This window comes from Patagioenas fasciata, chromosome 2 (genome assembly GCF_037038585.1).
Source record: "Patagioenas fasciata isolate bPatFas1 chromosome 2, bPatFas1.hap1, whole genome shotgun sequence".
Lineage (NCBI taxonomy): Eukaryota > Metazoa > Chordata > Aves > Columbiformes > Columbidae > Patagioenas > Patagioenas fasciata.
In genome coordinates this window covers 132,718,873-132,740,372 of record NC_092521.1, presented here as the reverse complement: position 1 = coordinate 132,740,372, position 21,500 = coordinate 132,718,873, and the positions used below count along the sequence as shown (strand labels likewise).

The window sequence follows — 21,500 nt, the reverse complement described above, 5'->3', positions numbered from 1 at the left end:
TGGATATCTCCAAGCAACATTTTGCACAATGTTTTCTGAATTTGGAACTTCAGCAGAAGTCTTAGACATTTTAATGAATGGGAAAGAAACCTGGAAATCCTAGATAGGCAGCCCTGTAAAGAAAAGAAGTGGGCCATGGCTGGAGCAGGGCAGACTGAAGACGAGTCAGAGGAAAGTTGTGACAATACCTGGCACTGGCTAAAACCAAAGCAGCGTTAACCTTGCCTGCAGTTAGAGAACAGGGAGGACTTGCTGCAGCCTCACCACTGTTCCAGCCCTCCAAAATGCTTTCCTAGTTCAGGACACTTCTGTTCCATTCTAAAGACAGCCATTTTTTGCCCCTCTGTTTTCTTCGTCCCTCACAAATATCCCTTTTTCAAAGATGGCAAATGTTGATGAGTACCTGGACAGAACCCTTCTTGCCCTCTCCTACCCCCTCTGAAGCCCAGTGCTGCATTGCTGTGTTGGTCTGAACACTATCCCCGTTGAACTCGAAAGTCAGACTGTATTCATCCATCCTAATTAATTAAAAGATCAATTCAGGGCAGAATATCAGACATAATGAATACTTTTAGGACACTGAACTGGTGGCAGCAAAGCTGTGCAGCTCCAGCTATAAGCCTACCTTGCACATTCATTGATGTGCATCATGTATGTTGTTAAATTTTGTTGTTTTTTTTTTTTTTTTAAATCTTTTCATCCCTCAGGAGACCTAAGATAGTGCAGTGATGAGGGCACTGCCTGGAGAAGCCAGGCTGGGATGTTCCCATTTCTGGTCATCCTCTCAGCCCGACAGCAGGCAGTCTGAGACTGGCAGAGTTTGGCCTGTGACTGCACCTTCTCAACCTCCACTGATAAATAAGCAGGCTAATTGAATTAATAAACAGATAGCTCTTTTCCCTGCCAGCTGGAGCACCATCAAAATGTGTGATAAATTATCTGCCAATGCTTTAACCACAGGGAAAAAATGAAAAAATTAGCTGCCTCAACCTTTCCTCTCCAGCTTTTTCCCTCCCTTTCTTCTCCCCCCCATTCACCCAAGCCCCCAATTTGGTTTGCCTCCACCCTCCTCTCCCGTTTTCTTTTTGGCAGATCTCCAAAGTAGCCGTGAGAGAGTAACTCATTTGGCAAGGCTGCTAATGGGTTATTAAGGCTGCAGGCAATGGTAGGATGCTGACATTCCCTGGGAAAGTGTGATGGAGGCTGCGGGAGTGTGGGGCACTTATTTGGGTGAGACTGCCCATGCCCCAGCTGCCAGGGTGCAGCAGTCTCTTAATTGCCCTGACTTGTGAGCTCCTGTGACCAAGACAGAAGCCACACATGAGGGGCAACAAGTGATGAGACAGAACAGGAGGAGACAAGGCGTGATGAAGCCTTACACCGTCTTGCTGGTGTGACAGCTGAAAGGGGCAACTTTATTACAGTCCTAGTCCTGAATGTCACAGAGGATGGTAGTACACAAGGCTTTTTAGTTTGAAACGAGAATAAAACAATGAGACAGAGGACTCAGCAGTTTCCATAATACAGTCAGGATGTCCCTGCCATCACCTCTCGAAGTGCTGTTCCTTTTTGGAAATAACACGTATCTATGTAGAGTGCCTCAACAGCTTCGAGTAACAGGAGACAAGAAAGATTTTGCTGTTTCACACTGTAGGTAGGAGGCAAATAGCTGAAGTTTCTATTGCACTACCTTGATTTCCAACATAATTGTGTGTTTGTGTGTCTTTGCTGGTTTCCCTCACACCTGTCCTCTATAAGCTTCCCAGTGAGCAAGCTGGAAAATCTTCCTGGTCCCTCTCTTTCTAAAGCAACAAGAAATGGGAGGTGCTGTGGAGTCATTGATGAGTCTGAGATGGGAATGAGATCACAGCATTGTGATCTTGTTCAGAACACGACATTTTTTTCTGGTGCATGTGTCAAATGAATCAGCCAATGGTGGTGTCAGGAAGATGGATAATGCTGTCGGCAAGGCTGAGAGAAGAGACAGGAAGATGCGTTAGGCACCAGAACAAGATGATATTTATGCCTTTCTCCCACACTCAGTAGGAGTGCACAAGAAATATTATAAAGAAAGAAGGTATGGTAATAGCAGGAGTAGCTGGATCCCTGATGTTCTTTTCAGAAGACACTGTGGGAAGGTGTCCGGGTGTAGCATCACCTGGCCCTCTGAGGGAAGCTTACCCAACACACAACCTGTTCTGCCTCCCTCAGGGTGCAGGGTGCTGTGGGGACCCTCTGCCTGCCTGTCCCCAGGCAGGGCATCTCTGCCCTTACGTGGTTATTTCTTCCTTCTTTGCCTTGGACAGAAGAGACAGGGAAGAGTCCACAATCAATTGAGGCAGGATACTCTGTACCTGTCACTCAATACTGGAAAGGAAATCCTGCTTGTGTGACAACCACTGCAACTGTGGGTCTAGCCAGGCCTCCTGACCTGTGCAGGTTTGTTTTGTATCCTGTGGTATGTGCTGTAGGAAAGCCAAATCCAGCTGTCCAGAAGCGGCAGGATGAGTCAATGACTTACCAAGCAGGAAACTTCCTTCCCTTCCCTGGAGATGGTTGTTTTTTTGGTTTGCTGTGACACATTTCTCTAAAAAGCAGTATTGCCAAAGAGTAAGGATACAATCTAGAAGAGGGTAAGCAGATGAACTATTGCATTTTAGTAAGCCATTGCTTGTCAGGCCATCCATGGGACGTGTGGGGATGCTCTCCTAGCCCCTTCAAACACAAAGTAAAGCCTATTAGTACAAATCACAGTCATGCTTTCTCTTTTCCACTGAAAAAAAAAAAATATATATATATACATTTTGAGGTTTGATTCTTCTTATGTCTTGTTTCACACTGTAGCTATCCTAAAGTGTATTAACCTTGTGGAACTGATAGAGTAGCTAGCTGGTATCTGGTAGATGGGTTGAGCTTTTACTGCTCCTAGAGCCTCAAGTGGCTTTGAAATTCAACACGTCTGACCCAAGATACTGCTGTTTAAAAGCAGTTGATACACATGGGGTGGTGGAAAACAAGGCAGCAACTTGAGCTGTGTGGGAATGGAGGGGATGGCGCTGCAGGTGAAGAACAAAGGGGACATGGTGGAGGGCAGCAGCTCAAGGGTTGTAGTCAGTGGGAGAATATGGGGAAAGGCTGGAGGGCATAAGAGACCTTGCATGAGGATGTAAAAGGACAGTACATATCAACACTGATATGTTGAATGCTGAATATTTGTTATATCCATGCAGAGAACACTCAACATAGGTTATATTTATTTTATAACAGGGATATCTGATGCAAAATGAACCTGTTCACACACTTATGGTTTGTACCTATGTACTACATGCCATACCTGAGTGCATCGATTTAAAAGGTCAATAGTCACTAGGTTTTCACAGGAAGATAATTGAAAGCTGTCTGCCAAAATAGATTTTTTTTTTTCATTTTTGAGGTTCAAATGGTGGAAATCAGCATTTTAAAAAAGAAAAAAAAGTGAAATAGCCTATAAGAACATTATCATTTTTATATATTCCTGTATTGTACTTAAAATTGTAGTTACTTCTTCAGAAAAAAAAAAAAATCCATGAATACTTTAAAAATGTTTCAGGAATCACTTAATTTTAGAAATAAAGGAGAAAAATAACTTCATGTGAAAGTGCATGGTAATGAGACAATGTCTAATTACCTGCACTGAATTCTCCAGTTGGACCAATAGGCTAATGAACATCAATACTCTTTCACAAAGAGCCCTGGGATCCCTAATGGCTGTAAGTGGTCAGGACTTTGGTTTTATGTTTCAGAGTCTGGTTGGTATAGTCTTGAAACAAAATCTACATATCAGACCGTATCCTCTACACAGTCAGTGTGTGTGTGTGTGTGTCTATGTGTCTGTGTGTGTCTGTGTGTGTGTACACCCTTAAGCACTGCACATCTGGGATGAAATTGAAGTGCTTTTAAGTGCACATGTATCCCATTTCTGGCTTGCTAGTAGCCCTTTAAATGTGCTGGGTTTAATCCAGGAAAAACGAGTATTAAAAATCACACCAGTAAAGGAAAAAAACCCAAAACACTAAAGTTTTATATACTTGGATGGCATTTTTCTTTGAATAAGAATGATTTAATCATAATGAACCTTAATGAGAGGTGGGCAATGAAAGTTCAGAAATCTTCTGATGGAGAAAGACTTTGAACTTCATGTCCTTGGTGTGTATATTCTGCTCATGAGAGGGAAAAAGAAAGCAACAAGCTTGCATCCTCAGCAAGAAACTGAGATCACTCTATAAGGGGTCTCGAGGCTTCAGAGCAGTCTTCTGCAGAGATAGATTTTTGTGGTGCTAATCTTGTCTGATCTTTGATTCTAGATTAAAATATGAAAACCCACAGTGTTCTTTCCAGAGTGCTCTGATCTGAGGATTTGCTCCATATTTGGCTTGCATAGGAAATTCCCCAAACTTCCTCTGAAATTAATTCCCACTTTTCCTATTAAATACATTCTTAATTGTTCATTGTGGGCTCAAGCTATATATATATATATATATATACACCAATGCAAGCGCTGAACAAGTACTTGACACTTGCATTGTACTAGATGGTGAGGGCATTTTAGAAACCTTGTCACAGCATTTGCTTGTGGGAGTGAGGAAGACCTGAGCTCCAGCCCTTTTGCCAGAGGCTTTGCCGAAGTGTTTTACGTCCAATGTGAAGAAAGCCTGTGGTTTCTCGGTGTAGGAATAAGCTCTAATACAGGAGTTAGAGAACAGATCTGTCAGACAGACAGTACAGACTCAGATCCCCGTGAGCCCAAATTTTCCCACTTCCTTGCAGGGTGCTGTTAACATTGAGTGATTTTATTGATGCCTCCGTTTTCTGTGTTTTCCAAAGTGATAACCTAGCATGCATGGGAATATCCCATAGATGAATCTGGCAGAGTAACTAAGCAAAAACTGTCTATTTGGAGAATTAGGACGGCAATTAGATATGTGCCTGCCTACTGATAGCAGGCACAGGCACCTAATCCCCCAAATGTCAAGCATTTTGCTGTCAGAAACCTGCCCCTCCAGGGGTAGGTAGCAGCTAAGTAGCAACTTTGCTTTTGGACTCTGGCACACAGAGGGGAAATTAGACAGAAGCTGCTTGTATTTTTTGGATCCTTCCATTGGTATTGTATGTTGAAATTATATAACACCATTTGCCAGTAATAAATCACTTTGCTGTCCGTTGTGTGATTACATAATTAAATATCCCTTGTCATGGATACACATGCAGGGATTGACTTAGACTTGGTGGGAATTAGGGATCTGATTTTTTTAACTTTATATTTCCTGACTCCTGTGCAAATCAAGTCCAGTTGTTTAACACTGCATTGAGAAATGATTCATGCAAGAAATAGTATACAATGAGAAGCACAAACTATAATTTTACTGTATTTTCTGCCTTGATTATAATTTATTTGTTGATTAAAAATATGTGTAGAATAGGAATGGAGAACTTAATATTTTTCTATTTCTAATCCTCAAGAAGGTGGTGCATTGCACAAGGACAATGACACTTGTCTCCTTCACAAGGTGTTTTGAAATAAACAGACGGAAATTACAGGGTGGCGATGAGGTGTAAACTCCATCGTGTTTTCTGTTGTCCCTGGATCTGTGGCCATTCCCAATGAAATGCTGTCACCAGAAGATGGCAGTTGTGGCTGAGTATCCTTGGGCCACCCTGGCTGCGACCTGCATTGTGTTACCTAAAGCTGGCAGTGTTCCGGTGAGGAGTCACTCAGACTGATGTCACCGCCAAGCGTGGCTGTGCTGCTCGGAGCTCCTGCGTGCCCAGAGTTCAGGGACACTGGAGCAGCTTTTGCAGCTGACCCGTCCTTGAGCAGCATGGTGTCTATTAGTTTTATGGCTGCTTTGATTGTTTGCAGTTGATTCTCGCTGCTTTCTGCTGAAGTTTAATTCAGTTTGCGTTTGGAAGGACAAGGGAGCAAATTTGTTGTTTTTATTAGAGGCTAAGCAGAGCTGAGGGCTGGATGGCGATCCATTGTTTGTGTTGTTACAAAATCCGACTAAGTAGGGAAGAAAGCACAAAGGAAGGGAAAAGTATAATTCAGATTTGCCAAACAGCCTGAGAATAATTAGAAGATTAGCAGTTTGGCGCTGTTTATTGGCGAGCTGTGAATTAAATACATCCCCCTTTTCTCTTTACATTAGTGTAATGTGTCACTTTGGTTCTGGATTTCATGTCCTTCACACACCTCTCACTCCTCCCTCAGTCCATACACAGGACTATTTTACTGCACAAGAAATGTAGGGGCAAGTATTTAATGTGGCATCAGAGGCTTTCTAATCGCCAGTCTCTGAAATGTGCTCATAAGTATCTGCTGTTCACTTACTGGGTGGAGATGAATAGCCTCCAATTTGCTTTTATGAATGTGAGTGGAACATTTGCGAAGAGTGGTTTCTGTTATTTACACTGTAAAATGCTTGTAAGCAGTCAACTATAAAAGACCAGAATGACATTTATGCTTAAGTTCTCTCATCGCACTTGTAGTTGGAGGAGAGGATAAAATTCAGTGTGACACTCTGAAATACGCTGGCTGAAGTTCTGTTCTCAGCTTCAGTTGTCATCAGATTAACTCCGTGTATTCACCTTGGATATGATGCTTAGAAAAGCACAAGTGAAAAAGAGAACTTGACGATCGCAGATGAGAAAATATTAGTGCCGCCGAAGTCAATGGTGTGCTTGCCATGAAGTTTGGCTAATCAAGGTTTTTACCCTGAGGTTGCTACCTAATTGCAGATGTGTGGGGATGCTTGAGGTCTGTATTTTTTTTTTCTGATTTCCCACCCCTCTTTAGCCTCCTCTCTCCCCTGTGGGGAACTTATTATACCCCTGTGCAATAGGGACTAGAATCACAGTCACTAGTGCAAGAAAATATCTGTGAGATCATATTTCTTCTGCCTAGGAGAGTCTGAAATAATCTCCTGATAAGAATATAGCAGACATTAAGCTGATACTACAGCTGGTCCTGTCTCTTCTCCAATTTAGAGGGATTTGGGCATGCAGACCAGAAAGGGAAGAGTTTTTTCTGAGTGCAGCAATGCACTCAGAACAATTTTTCAGTTATTCAGAACAGTTCAGTCCTATTCAAAACCAGGACTCCCATAACTGTCCCAATCTAAAATTCATCTGGATGATATAATAACTTATTGTTTGATGCAAACACAGACCAGTCAGGTAATAACATCTGTAAAACTGGAGGGTTTTTTGTCATTTCTACACTGAGAAATAAATAAGAGAAAGTTGCAATTAATAGTCGTATATGGATTATGGCATATAATATAAAATGTAAAGCCTGTTGTGGTATAAATATAACATGCTATAGATATTATAAATATTTATATACGTATGAAACTGCTAAAATCCTTTGGTTTTAGTTGTGGGAAAAGCAACCTCCAAATTTACAGTTTTATCTTATTTTCACCTCCTAAGAAACTGAAAGAAAATGCTGGCTATTTTTCAATAGCAGTTTTGGAGAAAGAAAAGTGTGGCAAAGAACAAGGCAACCTTGAAATACATGTCATGATAGAGAAAAATTAGAAAACAGCAAGATCCTGAACTGCGGAAGTGTTAGGGAAGCTGATATTTTTCATTCATGATCCCAAATGCTTGTAGCCCGTTTTTGGCAGACTTAGGGTTTACCCAAAGATGTTCAGCGAATGAATTATCATCTATGTTGATATAAAGAAACATCAAGCATTTCACTGCACCATGATGCCAGGCTTTAGATAGAGGAAACACTGTGAAAACTGTCTGTTTCAAAAACAAACAAACAACCCCCCCACCCCAATATTCCAGGTACAACGACAATTTCTTGGAGTTGTTAACTTCATATTATATTTGGTGTGGTGGCTTCAGAGTACATGTGTCAGGAGCATTGCCATGAGCAATAGCAGAGTGAACACAATGCTCACACCTGTGGAGCACTAATATCCACTGTTTCTATTTCCTCCTAAGCATCAAAGATAGGAGTTTATGTGCTTCTGGTTTCCTGTAGGATCAAAAGGGAGTTTTCTTTATTCACCTGATCAGAGGCAAAGCAGGCTGTTCTCTGAAATAGTTTCTCATGTATGTGTCAGTGACAGCCATTAATGGAAGTGTCATAATCAAGTGGAAATCAGCTGTAACTGCTGTTGGTCACTATGTTACTTTGATGAAATAATAAAAGTAATCAGTAAGGGCCACAAGCCAGGTAAGGCTTTTCCTCTTGGCTTTGAGGTTAGTGGGGTGGTTTTTTTTGGTGTTTGGTTTTTTTTTTTTTTAATTGGATTTTTTTTTTTTTTCAATTAAGAGGAATTGTGCCCTAAAAGAGCACTGCCACTGAAGTTAGCAGAAATTTTGGCTTTTGGTAAGAGCAGATCTGAGCAGAGAGCTCTCTGTTCCAGCCACAGTTTGCGAACTGCCAGGTACCTGCAGGCTCTGGTGAATTCAGTCACACAGCTCCTGAAAGCCTGAATGGTCGCAGGATCGGGTCCTGGCTTATCATTTCATTCTAGATGTGATTTGCTAACACGGTCAGTCCAGCAAGCTCAGTTTTGATGCCATCAGATTTTATTTGATGCTAAACTGAAACAGCTGTTTGCAATTAACACACGTAAAAAGAACGATAACAAAAATGCAGCCTGCCCTCCCAGCTCTACACATACTCACTGCAAATAGTTCACCACATTCTGACGATTGCCCCTCCTCCCCTGTGCGCTAACTAAAACACCCAAAACAACTGATCTCACTGACGACCAAATGAAAAAAAAAAAAAACAAACCCAAAAAACACGTTTATCGTTCCCCAAATATTTCTAGTGGGCAGCAGTGAAAGTTAATGAAAGATCAATGTGCAGGCAGGGCTCTCGCTGCCATGGAGCCGATCCAAGCATGGAGCTAAAGGGAGGCGAGGGCCGGACGATGGCTGTGGCCGTGCTGGGACAGGATGAGGTAGAGCTGGTTTCTTACCAGGACTGGGATCCAGGGCAGCTGGCCCACCCTCCCTTTGGGAACAGTGAACAAGGAGCTTGTAAAATACACAGACCAAATGGAAATGACCCCTATTGACTGAAACCAGCTGCACATCAGACCTCTCACTGTCTCTCTTGATTTGCTATCTCAAATAAATGGATGTGGTAGAAGGGGCTATGGAAAGAAAACAAAATAATTTATTCTCCTTGAAGTCTTGCCATGCTAATAAGCTGCAGTTTTTACAGCTGAAAAAAAATAATGTTTATTCACAGATTCAGCTTTTCCCTCTCTTTTTTTTTTCTTTTTGACTTTGGAAGTCTGCAGTTTAGAATAAGACGTGCCATAGTGCAGTTTCAGAGCTCTTCGACAAATATAGCGTTGGTATATTTTGTTGAGTATTCATCACTGATAAAACTGCTGGCTAATAAGAGTTTGGGTTTTTTTGCATTTTGATTCAGACAAAGTTGTGACAGCTTTTGTTGGTGCTTTGGCTTAGACCTGAGTGGTGGCTCAGCCCCTCAAAAAAGGTCTTAGAGAGTTTTGAAGAATGACGTGCAGAACCACTAGACTTTTTCATATGTTGTTCTCTGTATTTTTCCTCATACACTCCTGGGTAACACCAGTAATTCTGAGCATTGTGAAGAGATACTTGAGCAACCAGGGTGGCACTTAAAGTAAGAAAAGTTAGGGACAGCAGCTGCTCAAATCCTCTGTTTTATACCTAGGATGGGTTACTGCTACTGATGTTAGATTGAGCTCCGTTCTGACCTTAGAGGTAGGGAAGGAGGCATTTAACCTCGCCGCCATACTTGCATCAGTCTTTTTGAGAAGCTCGTCAGGTTGTGATACATGCTGTAGTGCAGTCATGGTTCGATAGACTTTCTTAAGGAAACTTCTTAAAAGTCATCAGTCTAGTTTTCCTTCAGGCAAATTGAGGCTCTTATGTGTTTTGCAAATGTGTCATTAAAAAAAAATAAGCCTTGTTCAGCCATTTGATCATTAGTGAACTAAGCCATCAAATTTGGAATAAAGGATCTATTAGTGTGTCTCAGTGGAATGACCTTCTTAAAGTCTGCAATAACATGCAGGATACAAAATTTTGAACATGGTGCTTTGAATTGAGCCTGTTTTATTTTTTTGCCTTCCACAACTTTTCTTTTTTATTTTTTTTCATTTTTTGTCTCCTTAAGAACTTATTTTGTCCTCACTCCCCAGTGCACAAACACAACAAAGTAGCAGCTTCGAACATAGGAGCCTTTACCTGTGGCCTTGCGCAGACAGATGTTATTTCAATACTGAAATTCCAGTCTGTAAGTTCCCAGTGTCCTGGCAGTCACTCTCTTTGCTTTAAAGACAAAACTCTGCTGGCAGATTTTAGCCACGTTGGCTTGTAGGATCTTCTGACTGTCATCTGTGACCCACAGATACTGCTATGGGGAAAGGGAGACCTCTGCTCCTCCTACCACTGCTGTTTCTTGCTGGCTGTCCTACAGGTGGCATCTCTTACTGATGAGCTATCTGGTATTCGTTATATCCTCTGGCTGGATAATTAATTATGACCTAGTTGATGGGTTATTCAGATCATGCTAGTCTGGCATCAAGTGATACTGTGCACCTCCTTTCTTCCATTTTCTGCTAATTACTTGCATTATTGAGAGTACACCAAGCTTACGTTGACTTCTTCAGAAATGTAAAGAGGTGAAGAGGTCTTGGGTGGCTTCCTGTAAAGAATGTTGTACACTGAGCAAGATGCAAAACCCATGGTTGCAAAGGAGGTTTCTGTGGGTTTGGAAGGAGTTCTTCTCCTCGCTGACATCTGTCAGGCTCTACCTTTGGTGGTGTTCAGGTAAAAGTGAACAAATTCCATTGATATTGAAGAGAGTTTTGCCCTGGATAGGACACCAGGGCCCAATCTAGTGACAGTACAAAACATGAGGAGAACAAAATAGAGGGATTATCATGTGATAACAACACAGCAGACATTTGTACTTCCAGCGAAGAAAGAGGGTCAGTCTGAGATCACATTCATTATTTTCCCATCTTTGTGATGGAAGAACACGTTGGGTGCTAGTGCAACTGTAATGTATTTTCAAATCTGAATTTGGAAAACATGACAATGCAATATATTTGTCAAAAAGTCTTTTAAATAATATCTGTAGTAAAAACAAGAAAGAAACTTTGTTTCATGTTTTTTTTAATCAGACATTCATTTTTAAAAGTTGCAAGAATACAAGTTTGATGAAGCTAACACTACTGAGCTGGCCAAACCGAAAAGGATGAGTGCCAGTTATTTTTCCTCAGCAGCAGAGTAGGAAATATGTAACTGTTAAATTTCAGTTCACATGTTTATATCTTTACATACTTACAGTGGAAAACTAGATTAGAGCCCAAGAATATGTTCTTTCTCAAACTGAAGTAAGATGTCTTTTATCAAGGGAACAGCAAGCAAAAACTAAATAAATCTCAAAACACAGGACAAGGCACCGTTTCTACAACAGCAGAAATCTTATTCTGATTGCTGAGATCATCATGTATGAATGTTGAATTTTCTGCCTTGTTCTGTTCCAGAGACTGAAGGCAGCGCTGACTCATCATCCTGCCGCCATGTCGAATGGGAACATGAACACCATGGGCCACATGATGGAAATGATGAGCTCACGGCAGGACCAGGCGCCACACCACCACATGCACTCACATCCTCATCAGCACCAGACACTGCCACCTCATCACTCGTACCCACATCAGCACCAGCATCCAGCGCACCATCCTCATCCTCAGCCTCACCACCAGCAGAATCATCCCCACCACCACTCCCACTCGCACCTTCACACGCACCCGGCACATCACCAGACCTCGCCGCACCCCCCGCTGCACTCTGGCGGACAAGCACAGGTAGACCTCCGTGCCATGCTGCGTCACTGAATTTTGCTGTTACATAGAGTTAAAGCCTGATCTCTGTATTGTTTCTTCTTGCATGCATGTCTTGTTAAGTACAACCCCCTTAGGCCACTCATAAATGTCTGCTACCAGTGGTGGAGAAACACAAACTTATTCAGAAAACAGAGTGAAGCAACAACTTGTTTTGTTGCTTAATTTGCCAGACATTTGTAATATCTTACTTTGTAAGGAGCTCCAAGGTTTTTCAGTGCTCTGAGCTCTGCAAATTGCCACGTATACTTTCATGGGCAAGGTATATTATGGAGATTAGCATATTATATATGTTGCTTAATATGCTTTAACCTGAACCTCTCAGGCCAAGATTTAAAGAGTTGTATGTGCTCTACCTGCAGAAAGACATAGTATAATCTTTAGTCAAGTAAAATGGCACTTCATGTGCATACTCAAAGCAAGAACTGTGTGTGTATAAGTAACTAACCTCACAGAACCTAATGAGCTATTTATTTCCTACCAACACTGGAGGTAGTAGAGGTTGGTTCAAGATCAGATATACTGGCTTAGAGGACAAGAAGAAAGGATCCAGACCCTGTGGAGGGGATAGCAGCCCCCAGTTACAGAGTATGAGAGAAAGCCAAGATTAGCTGAGAGCACAGGCAATAGTAGGTGGATGTTGTGTCAGGAGAAACAGATGGTGAAGCCAGTCCAAGGAGAGAGATTTAAACCTGGAAGGCAATTTAAAATTGGATTCAGGTGATGAGAACTCAGTGAAGGTCTCCACTGAATGAGATGGAGGTCTCAGTTTTTGGACCAGGTATATTGACTTCAGAAATCTGGATAATTCAATACCTGAACTGAATGTTTCTTGAACTAGTGAACACAAACTTTAGCAGAGTCATTTTTAAGAGGGATTCTGTTAATGTGTTAAGATGATAGGCTTCTGAATCAGGATCACACAAGAATAATAAAGCTCTGGGGGCCATCATTATAACATGTCAGTTCAGGGGAGCAAATTTAAGGAGGACAAGTGGGCAGTGAATAGAATGAGGACAAAGAGGAGTGCCAGCCATAAGAAGTTCAATCTGTGAAAAGTATTGTGTTGCCTGCAAATACCTTTCAGACAAGCTCTTAGAAAACATTAAAGAAAATGAGAGGATTTGGCTGACATCCTAGTGTTCCACAACATTAACTATTTACTAACATTTAGCTTTATTATTGCAGAGGCTGCAAGCACATGGGATTTCCCTAAAGCATTTGCTAATGTAAAATGAATTGTCAGCTTTAACGAAACAGCCTAAATAAGAGAGCAGCAGACTCCCCTGTGAGAAGATGTCCAGAGCTTTCCTAAGTTTAGTTCAGTTTTTACTTTGTGAATTCAATTATTTTCCCATCTGTTAATGAGTTATTTTCCTCTGAGTTGTTTAAAACTCCAATAAAAAAGACATTATCTCATGACAGAGAAACCAAAAGTAACCTGATGGCTGTCTTGGATATCCATGAGAGAGTAAGGGTGAAGTTGTGCTTAGCAGACTGAGGACTCCGTGGATGGGATGGAGGAAGTCATTTAACCTCTCTGAGGCTTTTAAAACAAGAGTTATAGTACTGACACCTCAACAAGGGGTAGAGAGGATAAACATGTTAATGCAGGTAAGGGAGTCAGATATCAGATATAGAGAACTGCTTAAAACATCCATATTAACACTTTTAACAGGTGAGGAGAAAACATGGCTACAAGACAAAACAAACCTCCCAGTTTTAAGGACCAGACCAACGAGCCAGTATGCTACAGCTTCCCCTTCCTCTTAACTTGTGTGCTGCTTAAGCTGGTGTTGAGTCATGGACTCCTTGAATGCATTGGGTCAGAAGGGAACTTAAAGATCATCTAGTTCTAACCCCTCTGCCACGAACAATAGACACCTTCCTCTGTACCAGGTTGTTCAAAGCCTCATCCAGGCTGGCCTTGAGCACTTCCAGTGATGGAGCATCCACAGCTTCTCTGGGCAACCTGTTCCGCTGTCTAACCACCCTCAATGTAAAGAATTTCTTCCCAATATCTAATCTAAATCTACCCTCCTTTAGTTTAAAAGCATTACTCCTCATGCTGTCACTATACTCCCTAATAAAAAGTCCCTCCCCATTTTTTCTGTATGACCCCTTTAAGTACTGGAAGGCTGCTCTAAGGTGTCCCTGGAGCCAGTGCTTTCTCTTGGCTAAACAACCCCAACTCTCTCAGTCCGTCCTTATACAGGAGGTTCTCCAGTCCCCTGATCATCTTCATGGCCCTCCTGTGTGCCCACTCAAGCAGTTCCCTACCTTTGTTATGCTCAGTCCAGTTAGGACAGTCTAGAGTTCTTGCACTTTGTCTTCCTTGCTAGCTAGGCTTCCCAAAAGCCTTGTGAGCAGGCAAGAAGAGATATGGGCACCAAGGTAGGGGGCTGACTGGCAGCCATGAAGCTATATGTCAGATTCACCCTGTGTCCCAGCACCACAGAGTCTCTGGAGCTGGGCCTGTGCAGGCAGATGAGCTTTGCCATGGAGGCAATGGCCCCCATCAGGGATCAAGGATGTCTTTAGCTTTCCATAGGTGTGTCACCAAGAGATTGGGAATGGAAGGTGATGGCTGATGAGTCAGACTAGGACTCCTAGGGTCAGCGACTTCCCTGGGACAGCACAGCTCTTGCATCTGCTCCCATGGTGCGAAGCCAATCGTGACTCCTGAATTGGTGCATTAATTTGGAAAAGATAAGGTATTAGCGAGTAGTAACCGAATGGTTATTACTTTCTAAGCTCATCCACAGTCCCCATGGTAATGGCTTCTTTGGAGGTTAGGTTGCTCCAGCAGACGTTAATTTTATGGTGCATTTTACTAATTATTAACCTCCTTATTCATTAGTGTGCACCACACCCTTCTCTAACGTCAGAATTCTTTTCATGCTTTTCGGTTGCCATTTTGATACATGGGAGCTTAGGGACTTATACTTTCATTGAATGAATGAACAGGTATTAGTTTTGTGGTAAGTTGCAAAGAATAGAGAGATATATCGGATCAAGGGTAAAAACATAAATCACCTTCTGATAGGTATCTTTCTGAGAAAGAGATATTTTATCAAGTTATAGCTGTGTTGCCCGAACTACTACAAAAATAATACTATTATTCTTGTGTTGGTCCCATGAAGGTTTCTTCATATTGAACTTGCCAGAGTGATAGGTTAAACAGAGTAGAGGTGTGGATGTTGTTTCATTATGTTAGCTGTCCTACATTTGTCTTGATTATGGATATGTGATTAGCATCCTCTAAAACAACAAACCCCCCACTCAGTTTTAATATATGCACACATGTCCATAGGCAGAGCAGGGAAATACTGGTAGAGAATGATGTTTAGACATTTACTAAGAGCCTAAAAGATTTCAGGGTTAAGAGCTATCTAGTAAGAGTCAGTTAATTATCCCACGTGACATTATTAGTGATGTAATGGCAACCTTTATAATTAATATCTGCCAAAGATGGAGAGAAGATTTTGTTGTTCTGAAAATGCACTCTGGCTGCCCGAAGACTGAGCGCTACATTCTGAAACCGAAATGAATCACTAGTTATTAAGGAGAAAATGAACATATGAGGGCAAAGAAGAAAAAAAAAAAAAGAAAAAAAAAGAAATATATAGTTACCTTTTTCTGCCTGTGTAGCAAATTCCACTGAAAGAGTTAAGCATTTTTAAAGCTAAATGAAAAAGGAGAGAAATGGGATAAGGAAAGTGTTTGGTGCCCAGAAACATAAATAACAGATCTCTGAAGTCCTGCAAGGTGTTCTATGTGAGAAAAAGAAATGCCTTTGATGAGATGTTGACGTTAAAAGGGATCTCTGAGGCCTCTGACCTTAGACATATTGCTAAAGAGGTGATGTGCCCAGCCTCGGTAGACAGGGAGCAGCTGTCATCCCTCGGCAGCGATCTCCAGCAGCAGCCCGGGGATGCTGGTGGGGACAAGGGCAGAGGCCACTGGTCCTGCCCAGTGCTGGTGGCTGCAGCCCCTGCAGCTGCCATAGCCCTGGGGCTCCAACCCCCGGTGTGGACAGAGGACTGGAGATTTTATCAGTGAGCATACAGACTGAATACAAGCTGAAATTTCAAAACATCATCAGGATGTGCAGGGTGGCTTATTTATTTTTATTTCTTTTCAGTTTGTTTGTGGTTTTTTTTTTTTAAATAAACTTCTTCTCCTGCAAGAGCGATTCCCTGACTGTGCAACATAAAGCTGGGAATAAATTCAGCTTTCTGCAAAAAGTGCTATCAGATGCACAGAATAATTACACATAAAATTGCCACTTTAATTGACACAAGTCAGCTGGGGAAGGGTGCGAACTCTTCACAGTTTGTGGCAAGATTCTAGACAGAAAAGCGACCTTGCAAGACGATAGTATCATTTTAATTGAGACAGACAGAGGTGTTAGGCAAACACATGTTAATTACCGCAATTGAAATTCAGGGCTCAGTCTGACAAAGCGCTGAGTACGTCCACTCCCTGGAGTCAAAAGGAAGCACCTTGGAGGTTTGAGCCTTTGCCAGAACAAGAGGGTTAATTTTGAGTCAACAATTCAGGTTTCCAGACTGTTCCAGATGGTGCCAGGGCAGCTGCAGCATGAGGAGTGGCAGCGACGGGAGCAGCGCCAGCGGCTCCTGTGGGGCGCCAGCAATGGGACCCCTGGGCTGGGCTCCAGGGACCCCAGTGCAATCCAGACCCCGTGGCCCAGGTTCCATGGAGAGGCAGTAAAGCAATCCAAAAGCTGGCTGTTCTCAGGCAGCTGGATTTAAAGTCTGATGCTGGTTCCTGACAGGGACATGGACACGTGTTTCATCTTCCCAGAAGCTGGAACACGGACTATGTGGGGCTGCCCCCACCACGCATCTTTTCTGTAACGGTGTGGGCCAGTTACTCTCAGGAGGAGGATCAATGCTATCCTGCACTTGAAAAAGCATAAATACATATTTATCCATAGTTTTGTAGCATCAGGGCTGGATGTGGTATGCCTTTCCTGTCAAAGCCAGGCTGTTGAGTAAAAAGAAGTATAGCATACACAGGGGTCAAATGGAAACATATGATAAGGGGAATGTCCCTTCTCCATGCAGTGCAGGGATACCAAAATGTAAATTTGAGTTCAGGTACTCAAATCCTTTCTTTTGCCACCAACTGAGGGGCCTCGAGGTCTGCTAGCCTTGCGTGATCCCAGCCTGCGACTTCCCAGCTCCACTCAGGTGCCAAGAACGCTGCTGCTCCCGTTTCCAGAGGTGCTAAAGTGTGCAATGGAGATGGGGAGCCTATGAAATAGAAATGTCCTAAAATTTTGGTGGAAATTGGAACAGATATAAGGTCACTACTGTCTTCTGCCTTGATTGAAACTGTTGCTGAGAGAAACTTGAGATTTCAGGTTTGAAATAGATGGTGGCAGAGAAAGTACCTCAATGAGTGTTTTTAATAACTAACCATAAGGGGAAAAATATTTTCCCTACTAATTTTCAGGGGATCATTTCAAAAAAGTCTCCCCTTTGATCAATGTTAAGGATTTGCCAGCAGCTAATTTCAGTGGCATCTGGTGCAGCCTTTCAATGTGTGTCTGTTGCAGACCTCACCCGGGAGCAGGACAAGCATGTGAGATTTCCCTTCCCCTTTCAGCATCCCCCTCCACAATTTCACCCCCTTCAGCACCCCATGCCAAACCTCTTCTCCCCCAGCAGGTTTCACCGGCAGCGCAGCAGATGCAGCCCACGCAGACAATACAGCCGCCGCAGCCGACCGGAGGTCGCAGGAGGAGGGTGGTGGACGAAGACCCGGATGAGAGGAGGCGGAAATTTCTGGAAAGGAACCGAGCCGCCGCCACACGCTGCAGACAGAAGAGGAAGGTCTGGGTGATGTCACTGGAAAAGAAAGCAGAAGAGCTCACCCAGACAAACATGCAGCTTCAGGTGCGAGCCACTGTCTGCGCCCCCGAGGACACAGAGGGGCTCTTTGTGCTCAAAGGGGCTGGCGGTGCCGAAGGGCCCTCACCGCCTTCGGGGCTCCCCGGCACAGCCGGCTCCTAGCGGCAGCGTGGGCATAATCAAAGTCGATTCACCAAGATGTGTGTGCTTCAATTAGAGAAATAATTGCATTTTAGCAGGATAAGCCAGGAAAAAGCTGTCTCGGGATTTAGAAGCCTTCGCTAGATGGGGTTATATTTATTTTCTTTTCTTGTCACCGCTTTTTTGGTTTTGTTTGGGTTTTTTTTGGAAGTGCCATTAACTTGGCTGGAAAAGACTTCTGCAGAGCAGGGCATGTAGCTAAACCCTTATTCAAAGCCAGTGAGATAGGAGTGTAAATAGATCAGTTGACCAGTAAGGAAAAGAATGAAGTGGATGGATGAAAGTACCCTCAATTAATATAATGAAAGACCTTCTTGTGGTGGTGCCCTTCTTATGATAGACAGAGTACTTCTGCCCCATCCAGAGGTGTGCCTTTGTGCTGCCAAGAGCAGAAAGGCTATTGGCATAATGACACTCCCCCCGGAAATACTCCTCCGAAACACAGAGGTGTGAGCAGCCCCCAGGTACTGGCCACAGTGGAGCCGTAGTGATACCACAAAATTTTAGGTATCAGTAGGTGGCACACTGTAGGTGACAGCAGCCCTGCCACCACGCTGCCCAGCATGGCAGGCTACCATTTCCCCTCCGCAGGTCTGGTCCCTCCCTCCGGGTGCAAAGAACCAGAGTATTTCCCAAGCGGGTTAAAACGCTGCTTGAAGTATCTCTGGTGATGTGAAGGGTTAGTTCACTTGTCAGTTTATGTCATCAAATTTGGAAGCCAAAATGCCTTGAGAAGAAGTTATAATGTCACAGTCAAATGTTAATACAAACCCAACACATGAGCATTGAGTGCCATTTTTGCCATTCTTCTGAAGTTGTGGAGCAGGGTCTGTCTTGGGTTTAAACTTTGTGAAAGAGCCTGGTTTAAGCTTTGTGGCAAACCAAACCCTCTCTTTCTTTTCTAGAATGAGGTTTCCATGCTGAAAAATGAGGTAGCACAGCTGAAACAGTTATTGTTAACACATAAAGACTGTCCGATAACAGCTATGCAGAAAGAATCGCAAGGATATCTAAGTAAGTAGCTGGTATGTTTGCAGCCTCTACACTCCTCACATGAAAGCAAAGTTTCCAGTTCTTCCCTCCAGAACCCCTTCTGGGTCATATTCTCACTTGAACCTGTCTTCTCAAACATCATCCAAGCCATCCGATCTCCTGCCCTTATTTATCCAGCCCTGCTGAAAACCAAAAAAAGCCCAGGTTTGCATCCCACACAGCAGAGCTGTGTCAGAGCTTCCCCAGCTCTCCCTGCAGCCAGGAGAGGCACACGAATGGATACTCACCCCCCTGTGGAGGATCCTGCTTGAACTCACAGCTCCAAACCTGCAAGAGTCCTCCTGGGTGCAGTGCTGCCAGCACCTTAAAATAACTCTCTAAAGGAAAGTTACAAAGGAAAACATTACAGTCCTCTCCAACAAAAATGGTACTGCTCTGACAGTGGTGCAGACCAGGCATGGTGCAGGTTTTCAAGGTTTATCAACTCTTTTAACTCTTATCTTTCATTTTTTTTCAAAAGAAATCTCATCTAATGGAGACATCAAATCGATTCTGTCTAGTTGATGCATTTTATGAGTGTGGTAATTTAGGGACAAATTCTTTGCTTGGTTCTACAGCAGCGCAGAAGAGCCTCAGGGTTAATATTTGCTAGATTGCAGCATTCTCCTAAAATAGAGCCCTTTTCTGTCTTCTCTGCATCACTATGCATCTGGCTCTTTAACCATACTCAAAGAAAAAATACATAATTGCGTTACATGCCTATCAACTGTTGCTTGAATTAGATTTTCTGTGCTGCAGTGCACCGCACTCTAATTTTGATTCCTGCTGGAGCGAATAAAGCATTTAAGCATCTGAACTGATTTTATAGACCTTTAGATATCAGGCTTTTTATCCTGACATTGGTTTCATACACATTAAGGTCTTGGACTTCTTTCAAGGTCCCAGTCAGGTTGATGTCAAAGAAGCTTGCTGAAAAACAAAACAAAACAAAACAAAACAAAACAAAACAAAACAAAACAAAACAAAACAAAACTGGAAAAGATCAGAAGACAAAGAGCACTGGATAACTGTGTACTTTGAAATCCTGGGACTTGGTGCATGCCTCAGGTTGTTAGTATTGCTGCCGTACTAGTACATCTCTTTTCCAGGAGTGTCACCCAACCTGGGCTCGTTACTCGGATGGATAATTGAATGTGTGTTGTCTCTGTGCCCTCACCCCTTTCCCAGGTCCCGAGAGCAGTCCTCCCGCGAGCCCGGTCCCAGCTTGCTCCCAGCAGCAAGTCATCCAGCACAACACCATCACGACCTCCTCCTCCGTCAGCGACGTCGTGGGAAGCTCCACTCTCACCCAGCTCGCCAGCCACAGAACAGACATCAACCCCATCCTTTAAAAGTGGTTGCTCAGAAACTGCGAGGGGGGTGTGGTAGCATATCAAAGCGTCCTCTGTGCTAAGGACATTTGCAACTGTTAACTCAAGCCTGGAAGATTCCTCAGTTCTTGAAAGACTCTGGCTTTCATTTTTATAGTTATTAAAATGTCTTTTATACTTAGTTACATAAAAGGGAGTTATGCAATTAATATGCTATCAGCTTGAGAAGCGCTTTGGTGCTTTCTCCAGTTTTTTTGGTACCAGTTACTTGTTTATAAATCTAACTGTTTCTGTACATAGTCATGTTTCCTTCTCACCAATCTAGCCTGAAGCCTCAGAAATATGGAGTTGTGTTAAACTGCAGCTTGTTAGCCAACGTGAGGCATGAAAAGTATTAAACAGAGTCATATTTAGGTAACTAGGAGTAATTAGGCTATAAATATATAGAGAGGGCATCTGCTGACAGCATAATAAAAAATGAGTTAGCATTGTGCTATCAGCAGACCCTGTCTTGCGTTCAGAGCGTCTTTCAAAGCGGTTATATAGGATGTGGCTATCAGGACAAAATCAAGCCCAAATAACATGTTCTTTTGCCTAGCCCTCCCCCTTCTCCTCTCTTTCCTAGCCTGCCCTTTTTCTCCTCCAATTATTCTTACATCTTCCTTTTCCCTTCCCAAACCCTTTTCGTGCTTCAGCTAATTTTTACCTGCTTTTTTTCATTCCAAGGCTTTCTCGCTTCCCTCTCTTTTTCTCAAAGAATGGTGATGAACAAACAAAATCTTCAAGCCCACCTCAAAGCTGTCGGCGCGGCTGTAGCTTTCGCTAGCTCCTCACCAACAGCTGCGCTGTGCTGAGCATTTGGCTTTTAAAAAACTAGAAATGTTCCTGATTTAGTGTTTTTAATAAACAGCAAAAGGCGAAAGCGCAGTCCCAGGTGAAGCAGGAGTGAGAGCCAGCTGTGTTGATGCTAGCACCCCTGTAAGCTTCTGTGGAGTGATACAGGCATAGCGAGCAACACCTGAGAATCACAGCAATTCTTTTGCACTGCCAGTCATTAACATAGAAAAAAAATATATCCATGTAGCATATAATAATTCAGAAAAGTTCTGTTCCCTACCCCAGTTACGTTGTTCTATCACCAA

General features: G+C 42.9%; 1 protein-coding gene across 6 annotated transcripts in view; it reads left to right on the top strand.

Annotated features, from left to right (window-relative positions):
- The window catches only part of CREB5 (cAMP responsive element binding protein 5), a 253,736-nt gene extending 233,186 nt beyond the window's left edge, over positions 1-20,550 (top strand). For 4 of the 6 annotated variants that reach the window (XM_071805002.1, XM_071805000.1, XM_071805003.1 and 1 more), the window contains 4 exons: positions 11,556-11,879; positions 17,609-17,839; positions 18,901-19,009; positions 20,216-20,550. In XM_071805002.1, the coding sequence (XP_071661103.1) occupies positions 11,556-11,879; positions 17,609-17,839; positions 18,901-19,009; positions 20,216-20,379 (828 nt within the window). In that variant the 3' untranslated portion in view covers positions 20,380-20,550. The remainder of the gene's footprint in view (positions 1-11,555; positions 11,880-17,608; positions 17,840-18,900; positions 19,010-20,215) is intronic. The other 2 variants (XM_071805001.1, XM_065832854.2) reach the window with 1 other exon arrangement.
- The last annotated feature ends 950 nt before the right edge of the window (positions 20,551-21,500 follow it).